General features: G+C 42.8%; 1 protein-coding gene across 2 annotated transcripts; it reads right to left on the reverse strand.

Moving 5' to 3' along the window:
• B3GAT3 (beta-1,3-glucuronyltransferase 3) lies at positions 1 to 24,478 on the reverse strand. 2 transcript variants are annotated; one of them, XM_077455855.1, is made up of 6 exons: positions 24,336 to 24,478; positions 20,880 to 20,986; positions 19,222 to 19,336; positions 16,052 to 16,379; positions 14,288 to 14,578; positions 1 to 1,171 (listed from the first exon to the last, which is right to left on the reverse strand). In XM_077455855.1, exons 2-6 carry the CDS (start codon positions 20,959 to 20,961, stop codon positions 1,073 to 1,075), a joined length of 915 nt encoding a protein of 304 aa, XP_077311981.1. In that variant the 5' UTR covers positions 20,962 to 20,986; positions 24,336 to 24,478; the 3' UTR covers positions 1 to 1,072. The 2 variants fall into 2 exon arrangements, with proteins under 2 accessions (XP_077311981.1, XP_077311980.1); XM_077455854.1 differs by having other exon boundaries at positions 24,086 to 24,386.

A 24,478-nucleotide genomic window follows, 5' to 3' on the forward strand; every position in this document is an offset into this window, starting at 1 on the left:
TCCGAAGTTAATAAAGTTTATTATCCATGTTAAAATTGCTGACTTACACACAATGTAAGCACTGAGCAAACGTCTGTAGTTTTAAAGTAAACCTACTAGAAAATAATGTAGGCTGCCATTGCTGATCTTTGCTTTTGAGAATGCTGTAAACGTGATGTCAAAGTTTCAATATTTTCTGGGTCACAGATCTGGAACAAGTATAGAGCTAGAGCTAAAGGAATTCTGGCACTCATTTACTGGACATGTTCTACTGCATGGATGCTCAACGTATGGCCCTCCAGCTGTTGTGGAACTCCAAGTCCCATCATGCCTCAGCCTTTGGGAGTCCTGCTTGTACCGGCCAGCCTGCCTTGCAATCCCTCATGTAGGGGTAGGGAACCTCGGCTCTCCAGCTGTTTTGAAACTACAAGTCCCATGAGACATTGCAAGACCCTAACAATCACAGGCATGACTCCTAGAGGCAGAGGCATGATGGGATTTGTAGTTTCAAAACAGCTGGAGAGCCGAGGTTCCCTACCCCTGATGGGACTTGGTTCTGCAACAGACGGCGGGCCACAGGTTGAGCACCCATGTTCTATTGTATGACTCAAAATGATTAAAGTCAGATACACCTAAGCAAGCAGCATTTTCAAAAGAAGGTCAGTAGTGGTGGCCCCGTACTATTCTCAAGACAGGTTCTTTATTATTATTTTTTTTTTTAAACCCCCTTCTTAAAAGACGACATAGACTGAACAGCTTGGACTACTTGGCTCTTTCAAAATCTATAGGAAGCTCTTGAAAGCCAAGTGGATGGCAACACCGCTGTGAATTGTGTAACAGCAGCACTTTTTTTCAATAAACAAAATAAAAAATGAAAATTGACACTTACAAGCATTTCCTTCTACAGCTTCTATCTGCAGAAGAACCTCAAGCACTCCAGAAAAACATTTAAGCAAAGTGGACACTGGTGATTTTGATGTGCATGCATGTATAAATATATATTATACATCTGAAAATAGCAGCTGATGTCTGGAGTTGGAGGACAAACATATATCACAATTATAAACGAAAATGTATCAAACATGGTCGTACATCACACCAGTATTTTGGGGTTGGAGCCCCTCCCTTGTTTTTCCAGCAAATCTTCCTGCTTGAGCTTTGGCTTTTCTGTCCTTGTATGCCACACCCAGACCTGCGTGGGAGAGCCATATGTCAGTAAAATGATAAAAGGAGTAAGACAGGTGCTAGGCACATCACAAGGGGTGTTGTCAGATGCACACCTCTATACCACTCCTACAGAAACAGATGGATTTATTGTTCTATTCAATTCCTATTCATTTCCTTATTGATCGCTGGCATGTTTTCACATTTTTAACTATACAGCTCTATTTCACTTTTCAACATGAACAAGCTAGTGATGAAGGGGAAACTATTTTAATGCTCTAAAAAATGAACTTGTAGGAAATAAAACGCATTCTAGCTAAAGTGGTGTTAAAGGTGTGCTAACAATTTTTATAGAAGTCTTCCCTATTGGGAATCATTCCTCTGCAATGATAAAATGAGATGTACCAGTGAACTTTTTACCAGCGGTGCCAGTTTTACCAGTTCATTAAGGCCCCTTTCACACTTGTGAGACTTTTTCTGCAACTTAGGACTGCAAAGTCACATGACAAGTCGTACCCCATGATTTCCAATGAGCACCATTCATATCTGTGTGACTTCAAGTCCTCTCTGTACTACTCTGGTCCGACTTTGATGTGAGTGGAGGTCCATAGACCTCAAGTTTACACAGGCATTCCCTGAAATTGCAGCAAAATCACGCAACTTTGAAGTTGCGGTAATGTGAAAGGGTCTAAACTGGCATTCCCAAACTGCTTGATTGTGAACCAGGACAATCCATTGTGAATGCTGACTCGTACTTGCTCATCTCTGCTCTCCTTGTTTTACAAGGGTGTTCATATCAAACTCATTTTGGAAGTTTGAAAACTATTCCCTTTGATATTAACCATATAGTGTTTAAGCACACAACTAATGATTTTTGGCACAGATTATTCAGAGCCACTAGATTTAGCACAGATATTTCAGTGCTGGAAGAAAGGAAGGGAAAAAAAATAAAAACAAATCCTCCCCCCTTTCCTATACTATGACCACTAAATATAACCTAAACACTTAGGCTGACTCTAACCTTTCACATGGGCTTTCTGATCAGGTCCACCTGTACATTTTTCCAGCAGACCTGATCGGAAGCTCCATGTGGGTTTATGGGTAGGCTAATGATTTGTTTTGTTTTTTGGTGATTTCAGCAGCTGATTTAAAGTGGTTGTAAACCCTTACAAACCACTTTTACCTACAGGTAAGCCTAGATTAAGGCTTACCTGTAGGTCCAAGAAATATCTCCTAAACCTATATGGTTTAGGAGATATTTGCCCGAAAACAGGCACCGCTGTCTACGGCGCTTGCGCCGTAGACAGCGGCGCGCAGGCGCACTGAGCGCGGCATTTTCAACGACGGAACTGCCGCGCGTGTCGGCTCCCGTGCGCATGCGCGGGAGTGACGTCATCGCGGCTTCGTCGAATGACAGCGGCGGAGCTGCGAGACTCCACCAAGAAGATGGATGCGGCGGACTACAGGGGACAGCGGCGACTTCGCTGGCTCCTGTGTCAGGTAAGTGACACATAATGGACTACTATGCGATGCATAGTAGTCCATTATGCTTTGCCTTTGCAGGGAATAAAAGAGGAAGTAAACTCATCAGGGTTTACTTCCTCTTTAAAGAATATATTACCCCAACATTTCATATTCATGCTTTATGTCTGTTGCACCATGAACTTATGTTTATCCTGTTCTTTTTGTATTGCCTTCTTTGTGTGAAATCCCTGGCATTCCTGCCAGTCTACCTGCTTCCCCATTTCAAACTAACCACACTAGGCATAAGAGCACATCCATCTCAGTAGTCAGTTTCCCATTCACTGGGAACATCGGCGTACTGCTGTTTCTCCACCCCCACCTCTCCAGGCCCCTTATGCAGCCGAGAACATAAATTACAGTATGCGATTACTTATAAAAAAGGGAGGAAAAAAGTATTTATTTTTGATCATATTTATACAGAAATGTTTTTAATCTCTCTTTTAAACTGAATAGGTTGTTTTACAAGGCGAGGGTTCACATACACTTTAATCACTTACTGAATATACAGCTTCTTTCTCTTTTAATCCTCGAGTATGTTCCAGTGTAAGCTGGTGCCATGACCGCTGCCCAATGTTTCCAGTTTCAGGGTGGCACCTTTCTCCAGCAGCATCCTATGGAGCCACCCTTCCATTCAGGGACTAGAGTGGTGTCTCTCTACACTGTGTGCATCAATATAAAAACACAGCCCATAACCTAAAGGATGGCAAGACACTTCCCTGCTCCACCCTATTTTCCTTCTTCAAGCTTAGAGACTACAGCAGCACAGTGGTGTGGTGGTTAGCACTCTCGCCTAGCAGTAAAAAGGGTCACTGGTTTGAATCCCAACCACGACACTACCTGCCTGGAGTTTGCATGTTCTCCCTGTGCCTGCGTGGGTTTTCTCCGGGTACTCCGGTTTCCTCCCGCAACCCAAAGACATGCTGATAGGTTAATTGATTTCTGTCCAAAATTGGCCCTAGTATAGGAATGGGGACCTTGGATTGTGGGCTCCTAGATGTTAGGGACCGATGTGAGTGTGCAATGTACAGGGTTAGGGACAATTGTAGACACTCACTCAGGATGGACTGGTGTCTTTATTCAACCTTACTATGTAACTACCGGTTCCACTCTTAAGGCCCCTTTCACACTGACTAACCAACCAGGTTCACCTGTCAGTTTTTCAGGCGGACCCAAAGTGGGCCATCCCATAGCTCTGGGGATTTTTTTTTTTTTTTTTTTTTTTTTTTTATTTCAACCTCCCATCAAACACTTAACTCCTAAAAAGAAAGAAATAACCTCCAAACACTTAAAGCGGAGTTCCACCCAAAAGTGTAACTACTGCTTTAAGGCTTCCTCCCCACCTCCTGTTTGTGAAACTGAACTTTTGGGGAGGAGGGAGGGAGCAGATACCCGAATTTGACATGTACCTGCTCCCACTTCTGTTGTGGTTGCCTAGGCGATCAGAAGCAGACGCTCTCCCTCCCGAAGTCTTCTGGGATGTATGACAGGTCCAAGAAGACTTGGGGGCCAGTCAAAGACCACAGCGCCGCTCGCGCAGTGGGCACCCTTGCTGTGAAGCCGCAAGCTGTCACAACCAGGTGCCCATAGAGATGCCGACATCGCCGTGGGAGGACACGGGAAGAAAACTGCTGCGGCGAGTACACCGCTGGATCGTTGGACATGTAAGTGGCTGTTTATTAAAAGTCAGTCGCTACACTTTGTAGCGGCTGACTTTTAATAAACAAATGACTGGACACCATAGACCTAATATTTAATCTCACCCTAAACTCTCTACAGCCTAACCTTAGCTCTAACACTTGAAATTTACCTCCCGGGCATCACCCATACCTAAATCCCTAAAATCCCAGACTTATCCTATTGGAGCTAATGCTAGCAACTCCTGCATTATCCACCAAAAGCAAATGCTGTATGGAACTAATTGATGCACTGAGATCACGCACTAAACGACCTCCCTCTCCCCATGTATATCTTTGGCTCCGTTCACAGCTAAGCAATCCGAATTGCGGGTGAAAATCACTGCAATCCTGCCCATGATTTGAAATCACGGCAAATTGTGGGACGCTTGTGCGATGCCGTTGCTTCTTAATGGCACCCGGATTTTTCCGCAATTGTCATGCAATAAATTGCGCTGCAACTGCGGCAAATCGCAACACGCGATGCCGCCACTCAGAAGAAGTTCCGGCTCTTTTTTGAGTGACAATCATCACACGTTGTGATTTATTGCAGCAAAATCGCACCGCAATTGGGGTGCCATGAAGAAGTATTGGCATCGCACAAGCGTCCTGCAATTTCAAATCGCAGGCAGAATTGTTGAGATTCGGATCACTCAGGTGTGAATGGAGCCTTTGTCTTTGGAGGCCTCGTACACACTGGACATTTTTGATGCTACTCTTAGAGGTATCTGATAGGTTTTTGTTTGTCTCTAAATGCCCCTGCAGGTAAAAAACAAAAACAAACAAACAATGCCAGCACACCCAGAAGCAGCAGAGTTTTGAGAAAAAAAAGCTTGACGTGTAAACACTCATTAACGCTAGGTGCAATTGCCGCTTGAATGTCAATTCATTTTGATGGCCAGAACAAATTATTATTCTGGCCAATTAAATTAACGCCCAAGGGCTTGATGTGCCTGAACACATTACATGCATTTATAAAGCGTCTTTTCTGCCAAAACACTGCTGCCAGGAGGAAAGGCATCAGAGAGGTGGCAAAAACGTCCAGGGTGTATGAGGCCTGAAATTTCAGGAAGGGAACTCTATATTTATATCACATACACTCAAGCCTTTGGCTAGTAAAGGAATCCTGAGTTGAGATAAATATGTAGGTTGCCACTGCTGATCTTCTAAAAATGCCAGCTTCCTGGTCGTTGTGATCCATTGCTCATGGAACGTGCAAATCTCTTGTTTCTACGACCGCAGATAGAAGGAGTTGACGGCTGTAAATTTTCAGAGAGCTGGAAATCAGGGCTGCTATGGCATACTGTCATTTTGAACTTTATTGCAAAGAAACCAAAGAAATAAATACAGCCACTGTCCTCATCACTCTAAATCAAAGGACTAAGGACTAAATGTCCAAAACGCGTAGGCGGTTTTTTCAGCATGTTACATGTCTTTTCAATAAAGGAATACTATTTTTTTGGATGTCATCCGGAGTGCCATCCCTTTCCTTACCCAAAACAAACTGACCCATTTCACTTCCACGTTTATAGGTACATAAAAGCCAGCTGCTGCAGCACTCACATTGATGAGGGCAATGACTGATTTTAAGCTTTGCCATAGGAGGTGAGGCAGGGGGTATATTCAGTGCGAAATATTTTTTTTTTTATATATCCCCAGATAATAGATGGCCCCTTGCCCCTTTGATCTGGTAAACAGAAAGTTGCGCATTTGCAACCTCCTCTATTAGATGTAAATATACAGGCAATTACAGTTATAGATTAATTATTAAACAATGAAAATCGCAAAGTGTAAGTTACAAACTGCTACACTCAAGTGGCCAGTGCTAGCTGGAGATACTGTAAACTTATGTGCAATATACAACAAATGTGCAATATTCCTAATAATGATCCTTCAGTCTAAACCATAAAGTACATAAATATACAGTAAATTTTCAGGGCATAAATATTCAGTAAGTAAAGTGCAAACACAATATTAAAGTGCAGTGGTCATTATTAGGAATATTGCACATCTATTGTATATTGAACATACGTTTACAGGCTATTTTGCACTGAATGAATGAAATACTTGTATAGCGCACAATGCGAACTGAATCGCCTCTAGGCGCTGCTGCTTTATATTCTTATATATTTGTTTATTTATTATTATTTAGAAGATCGAGTTATATATATATATATATTCCAGTTTTATTTATACCTATTTTTAATTGATTATTTATTTGGGATCTCCCCAGGGTGGGTAGCACCACATACCAATTGAATTAATTTTATTTTACTGTGCAAGATCACTTTTATGTTTGCAGCTTCCCTACATCTACCTTAGTGAGGTTGCACGCATTAGTTACCCCCCTTGTTTATTTTGGAGATACTGTATGTTACCTTACACTGCACTTAGTACCTTGTACTGTGTACTGAATAAGATCAATAATCTTACAGGAACATTTTATTGTTTTTATCTCTGCTCGCCCAACCTGCATTCAAACCAAAAGCGGTGTGCGTTTATAAGACTTCCTGCAGGATTTATGGGCTTTTCATAGGCAGCCTTACAGAGAGTCCACCTGGGAGAGTATGAATGACACAGTCATAATATACAAGCTTACAGATTATACTGCTTAGTGAGATGATGAGGTCCTAATATGCAGCATTACAAACTCACACCTTAATGGGGTGGATAAAGCCTATATGCTGCCACTTTTGTATGCCCTTATCACCTTCAGAACTGCAATCTCAAACTAGATGCTTACAAAATTCAGCTTGACTTAGGCTGGGTTCACACGTCTAATGCTGTGGTTTGCAGTCCTGTGCAGTTAGGTTCAGGCGCAAATTTCTACTTGAATTTGCACCGAAACTGGACCCAAAAAAATAAAATAAAAAATTTAAAAATAATAATATCACACAGGATCCTTTTCAAAAATGAACCGTGGCCACCCCGGACGTGTGAAATCGGTTCCACTGAAAGACGGTCCGATTCACATGTTATGTGACTTGAATGCAATTGAAAACGCATCCAAATTTACATATATGTGAACCGAGCCTAAGAGAGAGAAAACACTGAGAAGCAGGAACCTTCTGTACTGGCTCAGATATATGCATACACTGTAGATATATGTCAGATATGATTACAGTTATTATGTGGCACTACCTAGCTAAAAACATTATAAAACTATACCAATATAAATGATGTGCAATATAAGCCAATGTGCAATAACCAACCTTACAATATAGGTGCAATATTCATCAATAGTGCAAAGAGAGAATATAATCTCATAAGTGAAATAAACACTTAATTAACCAAACATGTGCAATACTCGTAGCTGTGAAAAGCACTCAGAATAAATATAATAAAAATTCCAATAAAAAATTAATAATAAAAAATACACAAGTCCCAGTGAATATCTGAATAAAAATGTGCAGCCCAAAAAATAAATATCATATACAAGTTCAAGTGGTGAAAAATTAAATCGATCTCCGTCCAGTGTGATTCAGGATGTACAAAACACCCAAAAGCCATACAGCGTTGAAGATAAACTGATGTCAAAACCAATCCTCCTTATTTTCTCCCATATTCAGCTCGCCATAATGGTCAGTAGTCAGCATATAAGATGAAAAAAGAGGAAAGGGGGCTCCGATGGTGTAGTATGATAATCTCAATGCTGAGCGCAGCTGAGGCTCTTTGTCCAAGCAGCTTTAATTGACTGCAGCAGACTAGGTGCAAGCATTAATGTCTCAATCTACTCCAGAAAAGTTAACTCTGGCCCATCCTTGAGAGAATGCTCTTGCCATGCAGCAAGTAGCCCTCCTAGACATCTGGATGATGGGGGTGGGGGGGTGGGGGTGCCATCTGAGGATACCTCAGAAAAGCTTGGCCTTCGGACTTCAACTTCTTCTTAGTTCAGCCCTATGTCCAGGCTGTAAAGCCAGCTATTGGCAGGGAGAAAGCCGACACTACATCTGAGTAGTAAAAAGATGTGCTTCCTATTTCGAAAGAAGCAGGTTTCCTTCTTTCGGCTCGATTTCCACTAGTGCGACTTATCTTGCGACTTGGGACTGCAAAGTCGCATGACAAGTCATACCCCATGATTTCCAATGAGTACCGTTAATCTGTGCCATTTCAAGTCACAGCAACTTCAGAGTAGTCCCTGCACTACTTTGGTCCCACTTTGATGCAACTTGAGGTCCATAGACCTCAAGAATACACAGACATTGTTTCAAGTTGCATCAAAATCATGGCAAAATCCTGTGACTTTCAGATAGCAATAGTGGAAACATAGGCTTACTCTGATCGATGATATCAGAGGCATTGTTGAAGAGGAAAAGAAAAATAAATAAAATAATAATAATGTTTTTTCCTCTCAATTGCCTAGGAAAATGTTATCCACGGTCGGAATAAGATTCTGCAATGCCAGACGGCCCACCGCAGGTAGACATGGCAGTGGTTCGCATAACAAAGAATTTCATCTCACCAATCGATAATTCGGCCTCAACTGAGGATCCTTTAGACAAATGATTAGACCCCAACTTAAAGGAGCTTACCAAATGGCAGGTAAATGCCTGAAAGTCAGCAATTGCCTTAGCTGTATCCAAGGCCCTGTGGGCATGGACCAAAAACATGAAAACAGGGATTCATCAAAATGTTCCCAGGTGAAATATAGTCAAGTCATTGGACGAATGATGGCTCTCAGCAGACTTCACTGGTGAGACGACGATGCATACAATTTGTTACTTCGCAAGATCAATGTCACTACTTGTGAAAGCCATATGGGTATTGTGGTCAGGACTACAGGCAGCTGACACTGTCAAAACAAAATTAGTATAAATACCCTTTTTTTGCAGAAGGGTTACACATGGCCATTTCCTGCATCACAGGAGGAAAGTCAGACTTGATTCCCCAGAACTGCAGAATTAGATGTACCTGGGGATTCAGGGATGCTTACTTGCATGCACCCATACTACAATTGTTACAGAAGAATCTGGAGATTTTTGGTCAACCAGGCCCATCTACAATTCCAGAGTCTCCCCTTCGGGCCCTGCACTTTCCTCAGAGCCTTCTCAAGGGCTCAGATCACTATCCAAGTTTTTTTTATGAGAATTGGGTCTCAGTTCTTATCACTAACCAGACAAATTTGCTCTTTTATAAAAAGATCCAGCCCAGCTGGTGGAACACAGGTGGATGCTGTGGCCTAGACTACCAAGATACAGTTGGATGGTATATCAAACAAGTCATCATTTCTCCAGTTTAGGCGCCTTATTCAACACCGCAAAAGGGACAATGTCCCCGCCATCTTAGAAAGTGTGGACCATCATTCAGAAAGTAAGGATAGTGAGGACATGGTCCTACATAACAGCCTTGAGCTAACTAAACTTAATAGGGATTTTTGTCTTTTTGTATCCAGATGGTCCCATGGATACCTCAGGCCCCTTTTAGCTAAAATTCCTGAAGAAATGGAGGAGTCTATCCCAGTCCATATATCAAACAAGTTTGATGCACAGGGGTCTGCACTAGTGGACAGAGGGAGATGCCTGTAAAGCCACATCCATTAAGGCATGTCTTCTGGACCACAGTCACCACAGACGCCAATGCAATAGGCTAGGAGGCACATTGCAGCCAGATGTTGGTTCGAGAGAGATGCGGCAGACATCATCGCAAATATCCTGGAATACCTGGCGGCTTATCTTGGATCGACAGCATTTATTCTCTCGGATCAAGGACAAATCAGTTCTGATTTGGATAGACAAATAGATAAATAAATTTAGATCTTTCGCGAACGGCAAAACTTCAATCCTGATGTACCCTCTTCCTCCCAACTCCTTCATTTCGGATTAGGATTAAGCAAGTTAAGGTACAGCTGGTGGCACCCTCTGCTGCAACAACAAGAGATGTGCCGAAGAGCCTTTAATAATCCAATTCTTCAAGACAGTCAAGAAGATAAGCCCACACATTAAAAAATATATATATCTTTCCCACTTGGGATCACTCTGGAGCCCTTATACAAATAGCCTTATGCCCCAACTGATTTAGCATCCTTGTGGAATCTCACTTGGAAACTTTTTCTTTGTGGTTTTGGCATCGGGCTGAGGAGCATCAGAACTTCAGGCTCTGGGATCAGAAGACAATAATGTCATTTTTTGTACTCTGATAGAGTGGAACTTAGAACGGTACATGGATTCATCCTCAAGTTCTCCTCTTCTTCTACTCTCTCTGAGCCTTGGGCCCTGCCAATCTTTTCAGATCGAAAACATTGGGTGTTCACTATTTTGTTTTTTCTTCTTTTTTCGTTGTTCACTGTGATCAATTATCCTATGAGCCTTATTCTTTAGGACTGGGGGTAATAGGCCTAATTTTGCACATTATTATTGAAATTTTGTCTAATGTTTTTTACTTCATTGAATTTTATGTGGGTTTATGATTTAGCGCGCTTACTTAATTTTTCATGTGTCTTTTTTCTGTAATTATGTAATACAGTCAAGCCGCAGCTGATCAAAGTTCCATTGTGGACGATTAGTATAATATTTTTATCATAGCGCAGTTTTTTCCAATCTTTTCAGATCCAATTTTTATCTTCTTCACAAAGACGATATTATTTTCATCTAACCTATTTGTAATACTACAAAAAAGACAGAGGCAAAGCATCATCATCTGGGGCCCTCCGGCCATTCCAGAACTGCAGTATCCATCATACCTAGTCATGTCTGTGAATATCAGAGCTTTACAATACCTAATGGGACATGTGGTTCTGCAGCAGCTGGGGAGCCATAGTTTACAGATCCCTGCTCTAGTACAATAGTTTCATGGATAATCAAGTTGGTTAAGAAGGTGTAAAGGGATAGGGGACTGGAACCCTCTCTTCAGTTGGTCTGTATGCCACCCAGTTGTTTTCTGCTTCTTGGGATGGCCAGAGCAAACGTATCCATCAGAACAATCTATAGAGTAGACCCAGCAGCTTTCTAAACTGTAGAAACTGGCAGACATGCCATCAGGCAAGCATTTGCCCATTTTAAATTATTTTTCAAATAAATATTTTACTATGCATGATCCCATCCATTTCAGCTAATTATTTGTCACATGTATGCTGCCATGGAAGCACCTGGAAAACAGAAATATGTCATACTTACCGTAATTTTCCTTTCCTGGTGCCCATCCATGGCAGCATACAATCCCACCCTCTGTATGCTATAATACGTAGAATGCTGGGAGTGCACTAATCCTTTTCTTTTATAATATTCACTGGTCCTGAAGGAGGAGCCAAGGTGGAGCTTGTCACAGGTATGCTGCCATGGATAGGCACCAGGAAAAGAAAATTACGGTAAGTATGAAACAGTTTTCATTTTTTTTTTTTTTTCCATTTTGGATAGAGCAAGGAAGGGTTATAACCCCTGTCACTTATTTTTTTCACCATCTGTGTCATATTGCAGAGATTTCCCTTCATTTCTTGTCCCATAGCCAAACAGGAAGTGAGAGGAAATCCCTGCAAATTAAGGGAATTCCTTGGGGAACCCCAGGTCACCAGGACTAGTGTCCTCATTGGAAGATTTGCCCTCCACTACTTTTCTGGGGATAACCCAAAATTTGGGGGTTTTCGTTTACTTTCGATGATAATAACAGGAAAAATAGAGGGAGGAATCTCCCCAACGGGAACACAGACAGCAATAAAAACCTGACAGTTGTTCTAATCCCTCTTCACTCTATCCAAAAAAAAAAAAAAAAGTAAGTAAGTTTTACCTATACTTAAACCACGCTCACTCAAGCACATCCGTGACTGCCAGACCCTGTGCATCACGGATCAAGACAAAACAAAAAAAAATAAAAAAAAAATAAGCCCCCCCCCGGTGCTTCTACTGACTCACCGCTACGATAGAAGCCGGATCGTTTTTTTTTTTTTTTTTTTTTTTTTTTATTTCAGGCTTCCCAGCCTAGTGGTGAGATGTGGGGTCTTATTGACACCATATCTCACTGTAAAGAGGACCTGTCATGCCATATTCCTATTACAAGGGATGTTTACATTCCTTGTAATAGGAATAAAAGTGATCAAAAAATGTATTTTTGGGGAAAAAAAGTGTCAAACTAAAATAAAGTAAAATGAACAATAAAAAAAAAAAATTATAATTTTAAAGCGCCCCTGTCCCCATGTGCTCGCATGCAGAAGCAAACGCATACTTAAGTCCCACCCACATATGAAAACGGTGTTCAAAGCACACATGTGAGGTATCGCTGCAATTGGTAGAGCTAGAGCAATAATTTTGGCCCTAGACCTCCTCTAACTCAAAACACGTAACCAGTAAAAAATATTTAAAGCGTCACCTATGGGGATTTTTAAGTAGCGAAGTTTGGCACCATTCCACGAGCGTGTGCAATTTTGAAGGGTGACATGTTGGGTATCTATTTACTCGGCGTAACTTCATCTTTCACGTTATGCAAAAACATTGGGCTAACTTTACTCTTTTGTTTTAAAGCACAAAACAGTTTTTTTTCCCCAAAAAAACGCGTTCCAAAAATTGCTGCACAAATACCGTGCGAGATAAAAAGTTGCAACAACCGCCATTGTATTCTCTAGGCTCTTTGCTAAAAATAACATATATATTGTTTTGGGGTTCTATGTAAGTTTCCAGCAAATAAATGATGATTTTTACATGTAGGAGATAAATATCAGAATTGTCCTGGGTGCTCCAGAACGCCTGATAGCGCTCCCTGCATGTTGGGCCTCTGTATGTGGCCACACTGTGTAAAAGTCTCACACATGTGGTATCGCTGTACTCGGGAGTAATAGCAGAATGTGTTTTGGGGTGTAATTTGTGGTATGCATATGCTGTGTGTGAGAAATAACCTGATAATATGACAATTTTGTGGAAAAAAAAAAAAACAAATACAGGCATGCAAAATGCTTCTACCATTTACTTTTGACATCTAGATTAGAAGTGGAGAGAAGGTTCACCGTCTGACCCCAGTTGGCAACACAGATCTATCTAGCAAATAAGCATTTGTGCTTGGACAGTATAAAAATGGAAGGGGGCAATTTTTTTTCTTGCACAAGGGCAACTTTGTCCACCCCTGATATTGTAAATGGGATAATAAGTGGTAGCAAGGTTAAAGCTTTAGCTCAAGTAACAAATTTAAGCATAGACAGTAGGGGAAAACCGCAGAGGAGGCACCCCAGCTCGGCTGCCTCCTGCCTGTTAGTGGGAGCAGTAACAACTGGTAGGAATTGAGTATGTAAATCATGATCTTTGAACATAAAAACCTAGAATTTGACAAAAAAGGTAAGGAAAGTGCCCAGATCTTCAGAACAAAAAACAAGAGTGGATTGATCTTCTCCATTCTGATCAAAAGGTATCGGGCTGAACCAACACGTGATAGCAGCGTTTCAAATTTTATCCATCTGGCTGCTGTAGGATATGAAGGATAATAGCAAGCAGGCATAATCTTATTGTTAATGTACCAATATTCTACCAATATATTAAACAGCTGTTTGAGGCTGGGTTCACACTGGTGCGATGCAAGACATCGCATGCGATTTGCACCGCACTGTTGTGCAGATCACATGTGATATGTCTGTGCAATCCAAATTCAGCCATACTGATCGTATGGCTGAATTTGCATCGCATTTGTACCAAAATGGTGCAGGACCCTTTTTTTTGGCCCGCACTGGAATCGGACAGCATGGGTGTTCACACTTATGTGATCTGATTCCTGCACCATTTGACAGCTCGCACTGCGATCTGATCTGGGGGTGTCATTAACTTTGTATTGACACCCGCAGCAGTTCGCATAGGGCAGTGTGAACCACCAGCAGGTGACATGTGATGCGGGAACCCACGCTGGAATCGTGCTGGTTCCCGCATCGCATATATGTGAACTGGGACTTAGTGAGATGAACAATCCACACTACCTGCTATTTAATACTGTTAATTATTGTAGCTTGTATGTGTTTATGCTGGTGCGTGCACACAAACCTTAGTGCAATTATCCGCTCGTGGCTCCAGTTCTCTCACGGTTACAAGTTGTCCCAGTAAACTGCTCTCCAGAAAACCTCTCTCGGCATCAGGGTCAAATTTTGCTTTGGGATAGGTTAGGAGTAACGACAGGGATACTGCAAATCCTGCCATGTCAATAGGGAAAGGCCTGTGTGTCTTCCAGGCAGTGTGGAAGCCAACTACTTTACCATTATCAACAAGTGGTGCTTCATATTTCAGACCTCCAACTAGCCCAACAGGCCAGACAGACACTTTCTGGGTATGACGCATCTAAAATAAAATAGTATAGAATTTATCATGAGTTAACCATATATAGCAAGTTTGAAATAACCAAATCTAGTTAATATATATAGCAATTAACACTTTTTCTCACAATACAGTAACCATTAATTTTTTTGTCTGTGCCCAACCCCCTCGACTAAATGAGGCTGATAATTGTATGCCAGCAACTTCTATTCACTCTCAGGAATAATGCTGCGGTTAGGATCACCTCTCACACCCCGTTATATCCTAAAGACAGAAAGTGAAATCATTTACCCAACGGACACAGACAGCAATAAAAAAAAGGTTCTAAGCTTTCCACAATGCAAAACTAGATGTGTTTTGGCTTGGTTCTAAATTGAAGCTACTCTCCAGTCTGCCAGCCACCCTACAACCAATCTCCTAATTGCTGGCATAGACAAAAAGCCTACATAAATACCCTTTTCACTCACCTAAAACCATGGTCACATGATCTGGTAGCCCTTCCCTCTTTTGTACAGGAGGCTGTGCCCTTCTGCAAGTGTCCATACCAATTCCTGAGTGACATGTACACTTCAGATTGGCCATTTAGTGGTGGGGTTCTCCGAGAATCCAGAAGAGGAGTCTCAGCAGTGAGTCGGCAAGAGGGGACTGACCGGTGCAGGCACATTAGCATTGCTGGATTACTGGTCCCTGCAACCAGAAGGGGACCAGCGAGGGACGCTGACTTAACTTAGGAAAAATACTTTCATCAGTTACTTTAAAGTGATTTCAAAGGTTTGGGTTTTAAAATAATAATAAACATATTATACTTACCTGCTCTTTGCAGTGGTTTTACACAGAGCAGACCCAATCCCCTTCTTCTCAGGTCCCCCCCCCCCCCCCCCCCCGTCAGTGCTCCAGGCTCCCCCCCTTTGACCAGAGCCCCCAACAGCAAGCTGCTTGTCATGGTGGCACTGGTGAGTGCTCACTCCCGAGCCCTGCTTTAAGCATCCATAAGACACACAACCATGGCTCAGCCAATGAGGAGATTGAGAAACAAAATCCAAATGCAGGCACCCCTGCATTTGTTTTTTCTTGCATATCTTGGAGGCCACTTCTGCTTCCCTACTAAAGCTGTCCCTGAATCAATAGGCTGCTATGCAACTTTAGGCTGCCCACTTGGACTTCGGTTCTATAGGATAGGAGAGAGACCTGGGAACAGCCGAGGTTCCCATTCGAATGGCTGGATCGAGAGGGGGCTCAGGTGAGTATTAGGGAATGGCTTTGGGGGAGCAGCACAAAGAAGATTGTTTATCTTAATGCATGAAGGTAAAAAAATAAAAATAAAAAATAACTGTAACCAACATCAAATATAAAGGAAGCATCTTTGGCAGCACGTCAGTGTGAAATGGGTCTAAAGATTTAGTAATAACAGCTACTATATTTCAGTCATGACCGGTTAACTTCAATCTCAGTTTTTGCTGACCTCCAGGATCAGTAAAATATGGTTACACTTCTCACCTCCTGAAAGATTTTCACACTGTATGTGTTGTCATCATCTGCAAAGTATACAACTCCATGGCCAGGGGATCGGTGTTCACGAAGCCAGCGTATGGCTTCATTTCGCTGCTCCACCCCACGTGGTTTGAGCCAGTTTGGATCGGAGTCTTTCATTTTCATTGCTGGTGGAGTCTGAACATTCAAGTGTGTGTATTGCAAGTCACTCTGTGCCAGGAGCTCAGCCACTGCCGCCGTACGTTCCACAGAATCCTCCACTAGAATCCAGTGCAGGGCGGGTACTAGAAGTAATGTCTGAGATAGACGGATGAGCTCAGCTCGCTGATGGGGCCTGAGAACAAGGCAAGATAGAAGATGTGACAATTTTTCTATGTGAGCATGTCCATTAAATCATGAGAAACAGAAGAAGAAAAAAAAAAGGCACAAAAAGCCAGACATTAACAGTACATCGCTTTATAAGGTAAAATTGCAGCGATTGTCAATACTCCTTTTGCCGTGAAATGTGTCAGGACAGAAAGAGATGCTATAAATGCAAAATAATAGGACTTCTTGCCTAAAATGGCTCTCATCTCTCTTGACTCCAAGATAGGCTATATGAGGAGAAAGGGTGCTATAGCTATAATACTAAATGACATGGGGGGGATGGGGGGGAAGTATTTGATTCCCCGCTGATTTTGTACGTTTGCCCACTGACAAAGAAATGATCCGTCTATAATTTTAATGGTAGGTTTATTTTAACAGTGAGAAACAGAACAAAAACTATCCAGAAAAACATAAAAAAAAAAAGACAAATTGATTTGCATTTCAATTATTGAAATAAGTAGTATATCCCCTATCAATCAGCAAGATTTCTGGCTCCCGGGTGTCTTCTATGCAGGTAACAAGCTGAGATTAGGAGCACTCTTAAAGGGAGTGCTCCTAATCTCAGGTTGTTACCTGTATAAAAAGACACTTGTCCACAGAAGCAATCAGATTCCAATTTCTCCACTATGGCCAAAACCAAAGAGCTGTCCAAGGATGTCAGGGACAATATTGTAGACTTACACAAGGCTGGAATGGGCTATAAGACCATCGCCAAGCAGCTTGGTAAGAGGGCAACGGTGCGATTATTCGCAAATGGAAGAAACAAAAAAACGAACTGTCAATCTCCCTCGGTCTGGGGGTCAATGCAAGATCTCACCTCGTGGAGTTTCAACGATCATTAGAACGGTGAGGAATCAGCCCAGAACTACACAGGAGATCGTGTCAATGATCTTAAAGAGGAAGTAAAGACTGATGAGTTTACTTCCTCTTCATTCCCTGCAAAGGTAGACAGCGGTGCCTGTCTTTCGGCAAATATGTCCTAAACCGTGCAGGTTTAGGAGATATTTCTTGGACCTACAGGTAAGCCTTAATTTAGGCCAGGCGTCTCAAACTGGTGGCCCTCCAGCTGTTGCGAAACTACAAGTCCCATCATGCCTCTGCCTGAGGGAGTCATGCTTGTAACGGTCAGCCTTGCAAAGCCTCATGGGACTTGTAGTTTCGCAACAGCTGGAGGGCCGCCAGTTTGAGACCCCTGATCTAGGCTTACCTGTAGGTCAAAGTGTGTTGTAAGGGTTTACAACAACTTTAAGGCAGCGGGGACCATAGTCATCAAGAAAACAAATTGGTAACACACTGCACCATGAAGAAAACTTGCAGCACCCGCAAGGTCCCCCTGCTCAAGAAAGCACATGTACAGGCCCGTCTGAAGTTAAGCCCATTTCAGTGAACATCTGAAATGGGCTTCCAGTGCATTAAGGTGAAAATGCTTTTGTAGTGCCGCAGCCGCTTAGAGCCCCACCTTTTACTGCCTGAACCTGATCGTTCCAGTGGCAGGGACGAGCAGAGCAGCTCTAGCCACTGTCTCGGGTCCTCATTGGATAGCATGATAGCAGTGGGAGCCATTGGGCTCCCACTGCTATAAATTAAAGCTAGTGATGCGGGAGATGGTGGGTGGAGCCAAGCCCTGCTGTGTGCGTCAATATATAGCAGCAGAACTTGGGAGCGCGCCCGCACGAGTGCCCCCAGGGAAGGTGGGTCCCTGCGGGGGCACTCAAGAAGAGGAGGAGCCAGGAGCGCCACTGGGGGACTCCAGAAGAGGAGGATTGGCGCCCTTGCACAGAAGAGAAAACCCTTGCAAAGAAGAGGGAAGTATAACATTATTTAAAGACAAAAAAAGGAAAAACCCTTTACAACTCCTTTAACCCATGCAGTGTATTTTTTTTGCAATTTTTTTTTTCGGAGTTCTTTAACCACTTGCTTACTGGGCACTTAAACCCCCCTCCTGCCCAGACTAATTTTCAGCTTTCAGCGCTGATGCACTTTGAATGACAATTGCGCGGCCATACAACACTGTACTCAAATGAAATTTTTATATATTTTTTTCCCACAAATAGAGCTTTCTTTTGGTGTTATTTAATTACAGCTGGGAGTTTTATTTTTTGCTAAACAAAAAAAGATGCAAAAATCAAAAAAAAAAAATCATGTCTAATAGTTTGTTATAAAATTTTGCAAACAGGTCATTTTTCTCCTTCATTGAAATGCGCTGATGAGGTGGCACTGATAGGTTGCACTGGTGGGCACTAATAGGCACAGATAAGGTGGCAAAGATGGGTGGCACAGATATGTGGCACTGAGGTGCAGCACTGTTGTTGAGGCAGATTGTGGGCACTGATAGGTGGCACTTTTATTAATAACTGGCTGGTACTGGCAGGGGGCAGGTGGGCACTGATAAGTTGGCCGTGATCGGGACTGATGTTTCGATCACGGCCGCCGGTGATCGGCTTTTTTTTTCTCTCCTCACGCTGTCAGTGCGAGGAGGAAAAATAGCCGATTACCGGCTCTGTTTTGTCACATGATCAGCTGTCATTGGCTGACAGCTGATCACGTGGTAAGAGGTCGGGATGGACCCCTTGCTCGGATCCGTGATCAGGCGAGTCTCATAGACTCGGCAATCACAGAGCACGCCCCTCAGGGGGCACGCAGGCCGCTCGTGCACGGGACAACGTCAATAGACATAGTCCCGGCAAAGCAGGTCCACGCTGTAGCCGTCATTCGGCTATAGCGCGGATCTCTAGTGGTTAAGTGTTGCATCCAACCAAAAGAAGGTGGGCCCTCAGGAATTTTAAAGATTTGATACGATTACTACATACCTTGCATAAGTTGGTGTTACTACATATATATAAGGCAAGTTCTCTTTGCCACGGTGGTGCGGCCGTTCCTTTCTTAAGACATCATTAGCAGGGTGTGTACAGTCACATTGCTGCCCTGCAAACAAGAATAGAGTACATACAGGGTCATTCCACACCACCAGATTCTAAGTTCACAGAAAAAAAACAATACAAAAAAAAAAAAAAAACACACATCCAAGGACTGGTAAGCTTTCAATATTCAGCAACGAAATTAGATATTTATTGTCTGAGCTGTCCCTACGAAGACACAAGGCAGGAAATCATAAAGAATATTAACATGAAACTACATGGGTGTTACTATGCCTAGGTATTCTGTAAGAAGTATTATAGCGTTCATCGTGTTTATAAGCAAGAAGGGCCTTGTGGGGTTTTTTTTGGTGGTTTTGTCTGTTTTCCTCTAATATATCTCTATTTTTTTTTTTTATGGCTTTTGGATTTTAGATTAAATTTAATATATGAGAAAAGAAAGCATCTCCAGAGGGTGGTACTGTGGATGCTAATATAAAAGGGTGCCACATCCTAAATTATAGGCAAAACTGAACCAATAGACTCAAAATGGACTTTATAGGCACCACAAAACACAAAGTCATCTAAAAGTATGTATTTTTATAGTTTATACAAAAGAGTAAGGATTAAAAGGACAAAAAAACAAAGTGATGTTAAAAATTCATAGCATCAAGGGGTAGTATAGGTTTGTACAGGTGTGGTCATCAACACTGCGATACGCCTGGCATAGGTGGAGGGTAGAATAACTTGGAGCTCTACATGTTTTATGCTTGCACGCTTGTTCAGGAGCTTGTAGCAAATACTGTAGTCAATAGTAATCAACTGCCAAGAGTTATCAGGGCATTTAAAAAAAAAAAAAAAAAAAAAAATGCAGAATACACTGTGTACCAGGAGGAGTTCAATGCTGGGGAAATCCACAAACGTAAGCAAAACACTAGTAAAACAGCACAATGGTGACCAATAAGAACATTTGCAGGGAGGAGTAGCTAGGTGAGCCTCAGAGGATGAACTGGGGCCCTCAGATACAAATGTATAATAACCTCAGCCCTCATAGATCACATTCGGGCTGCCACATAATAGGGCCCATAGTCAGACACCAGGACGGCAATACACGTGGCAATCTCTCCAGCATCTGTGCATCGGTACAGCCAGGCTTTACTACAAGCTCCTGAAGAAGCACGCCAGCTCGAAACATGTAGAGCTCCAAGTTATTCTACCCTGCACATCAATCTATACCAGGCCTCTTGCAATATTGATGACCACATCAGTAAAAACCTTTTGTCAAGTCACAGTTCAGCCTATGAATGGTGATGTCTATGTGGTAGTTGTACTAGCAATCGATGCTAGGAATTTTTTAACTTCACTTTGTTTGTCCTTTTAATCCTTACTCTTTTGTATAAACAATGAAAATACATACTTTTAGATGACTGTGTTGTGGTGCCTGTAAAGTCCATTGTGAGTCTATTGGTTCAATTTTTGTCAATTTAATATATGGTAGAGTCCAAGTGAGGAGAGGTCTACTTGGGAACAATGATTTAACGAATAGGCATAAGACCACTCTGTCCAAAGACACAGAATAATTTACTTCTACAACCTACTGCATTGTAACTCACCAAGTTGTAGAAGAGCATACAGAAGACCAGCACTGGACACCACAAAATACACAAGGAAAATATTCCTGAGCTTCAGTCTCATGTTGAAGAGAGAACAGCTGGGGCACCTAACAATGAGAAAGAAAATGACAATACAGCTAGCAAAACCTTGACTCAGCTATTTACTTGGATATAAATTATAATAAAATTAGCTGTACGGGAGCAATACGTTAAAAATTAAAATATAACATATACTTACCTGCACTTCCCTCCAGATTATACCACTGCACCTCCAGCCATGCCCCTGGGTGCTAGGTAAGCAACCTAGCCACAGAAGGACCAGCGCTGCTCATCGCTGAGTGTTAACGGATAAGTTCACCTTTCTGAACATGTTACATTTGTATTTAGGGTGTAACATGTTCAGCAGAATCTCCCCCCCCCCCTCGCTGTGATAGTGGGTGGGGGATCGTCTCCCTGCACTCAGGGAGCCATAGGCTGAAAACAACAGAAATATGTGAATGAGAAAACTATGTATCTACTGTAGCAGATGAACTTGAAGATTGAATGGGCAGCAGCAAGCATGCTAATCTGCATGCTTGTAGTTCATTCAAACTCCCTCCAACTTGTAAAGAGGAATGGACTGAAAGCTGGAGAGAAAGATTGCAGGAGCCTGAAATGGCATGCCCTTATTTACAACAAAGACGATAAATAAAAAAACGTAATCTGAAAAAAAATGCATTTATTATTTTTTGTAAAAGGTGAACTTAAAGCAGAACCTACCTTACTCTAAACCTAATCTATCTAGCCCCGTAAAGAAGAAACGTACTTACCTATTCTGCAGTCTCTCCAGTCCGGTGTCAGTAGTGGGCCTCAGTGTGTGGAAGTGTGCAGGAGAGGGAGCCGGCAACAAAGAACCATAGTAACTCTACGAGCGACATAACTTCCCAGTTGTTGTCGGTTCTCTGCACACAGCATCCGCCGCTGGAGATCGGATTGGCTTCGGAAAGATATTTTTTCATTACAGGGCTAGCTAGATTTGTTTTAGAATGTGGCTGAAAAGTAGATTTAGTGTTAGAAAGCTTTTGGTTAAACTTCCCCTTTAAATAGGCTGCACTGTCCACCTTCAGACATAGATAGTTGCCTTAAAGAGGAGCTGCAGCTGCTGACTTTTAATAAATGGACACTTACCTGTCCCAGGGTCCAGCGATGTTGACAGCGGATGATGAGCAAATCGCTCGTCCCTCAGCTGCTCCCGCCACCATCCTCTGTCAGGGAATCGGGAAGTGAAGCGTTACGGCTTCACTGCCTGGTTCCCTACTGCGCATGCGCAAGTCGCGCTGCACGTCTTTGCTGGTCCCCGTTTTGGGATGGGTACCTGCTCTATTTGTACACCATCTAGGAATGGAATTACCCTGAAGTGAAGGGAAATTTTCCCAATCAAACTCAAGAGAAATAAAATGACAGGGGTTTAACTTTTTTGCTACATACACACTTTAAAGTAGAACTCCAGGAATGTTTTTGTACACAGCACAAGTCAAATCCGTTATCGCATGTCCAGATCGCTGCTCATTACACTTCTAGTGTCTTTCATGCCAGACACTACACAGCCAGCACTCTTCCTCCAGCACCATGGCTGTGACTTCCAACACTCTTACAGCGATAGTCTCCTTCGGTCTGGTCGTTCACTCTTCCTTTCCTCTCCCTTTATCAAGTCACAGAACACCTTGTATTTTGCAAGCAGAACACAATTTACAGAATATCTGATTTACTGAACTTCTTGTATTCTGTGAACAGAACACAAGACATTCTGTAAATAGATGAAGGGAGACAAAATGGAGGGTGAGTGACAGGATCCCTTTGCTGTATAAGAACCAGAACGCTCAGCTGCCATCAATGAAGCTAGGATTTGTACAGTAAATCAGCAGTGATCTAAACCTAGGATAGTCATCATTAGAGGTAAAGACATCTGACTTGTGCTGTGCATCAATATACCAGCCAAGCAACTTGCATTTTCAGAGGGACAGGTAAGTCATTGAAGATAAGAAAAATACAAGATTTTTGCTATACAAGGTGTCCTATAAAGGGGACATCACTGACCCTCCTGGCTGGTGTTTTTGGCATACAGAGGGAGGATGGGGCATAGGGTTGCCACCTTTTCTTCAAGTCAAACCCAAACACTTTAGCAGTGCACAGCAATCTTTTTTTTAAAGTATAAACTATACATATATTTTGCAATTAAATAACATTTCTAATCAAATGAAGTTAATCACAGGAGTCCCCCTTTACATCAGAATTCCTCTTTTACATCTGAACTCACGGAGTTCCCTAGCACTGTAAGGGGGGGGGGGGGGGGGGCTGTACAGACTAATGTAAGGGAGAACTCTGACATAAGGGATGCTCTGGGAACCTTGATCTAAGGGGGAACAGCGAGAAGTCTGATGTACGGAGAGGACTCTGATGTAAGGGGGAACACTGTGGCCTCTAAGGTGAAAAGGTGAACTCCAATGCAAGGTTGTGCTCTGAGAACCCTGATTTACCTTAGTGTACTCACTCAGAGGCAGGAGCAAGAAGGGGGGTCACTTCAGGCACAGATAGATGGATGGATGGTGAGCTCACTCAGCCCTTGGCAGTCAGCACTTCTCATCCAGATGTAGCTGAGGCTGGACTTCAAATTTCTGGCCCCCCACTTTCCGTTTCTGAGGCACAGCGCCGGGGGTTGAAGTGTGGGCAGATACAGAGGGGTAGGGGTGGGAGGAAGAGGAGCAGATCAAGTCCTCTCTCCTCTCCCGTCTGTGTGGGGAGTAATTGTTAATGCTAGATTTGAGCATTGTGAAAGAGTGTGTAACAGACACTCTTGGCTTACACAACTGCAGCTGGCAACCCTGCTGGGAAGCCATAGTCTGGTCTGAATAATGTGTCCGGGTTGCAGGCGGTCTGAAACCCAAACGCATGATTCCAAACCCAAACTGTCCAGGTGAATCCCAGACAGCGCCCCCCCCCGTGCCTTTTGTTAGATACGTGTGTAGCAGACCCCAGATCATCAGGGATCCCCCCCCCCCCATTTCAGGAGATCGGTGAGCAATCAAGCTAATGTCAATGGTGCATGGATAAGAGCAAGCACTAGCAGCAACACCCGGAGAGCTGAGGGACTGGGGGGCCATTACCTGTATTGCAGCTTTAGTGGAAATGAATAGACTTTATATCACACTTAACATGAAAATACTTACTGGAATCTGCTTTATTACACTCGTGGTCACTCCTTTTCAAGTTATAAGCTTTTCTGAGCCTTGCACCGAACTCTGCACTGCTGTCTGGCTGCATCAATCCCCCTGTGCTGTCCCTCTCACTATACAGACCTATATGTACATTCTACTGCTAGCATGCGATGGCAGATACAGCGAGCAGGACATGCCCGGCACACCATTAAGGACTGTCCCGTCTGTAATCAATTCATTCACAATTATGTGTTCTCCTCACCCCCTGATTGTTGTCACGTCCCCATTACTCTGCAGTAGAACCGGAAGCAATGAGTGAAAATAGAGGCCTTTCAGGTAACCCCGCGCAGGTTAATGACGTCACCGAGCCTCTAGCGCCGTCCTGCAACGTGGTACATAAGTCTG

This window comes from Lithobates pipiens, unplaced genomic scaffold, assembly GCF_037356315.1.
Source record: "Lithobates pipiens isolate NorthernLeopardFrog02 unplaced genomic scaffold, aLitPip1_a1.2 Scaffold_10, whole genome shotgun sequence".
Classification (NCBI taxonomy): Eukaryota; Metazoa; Chordata; class Amphibia; order Anura; family Ranidae; genus Lithobates; species Lithobates pipiens.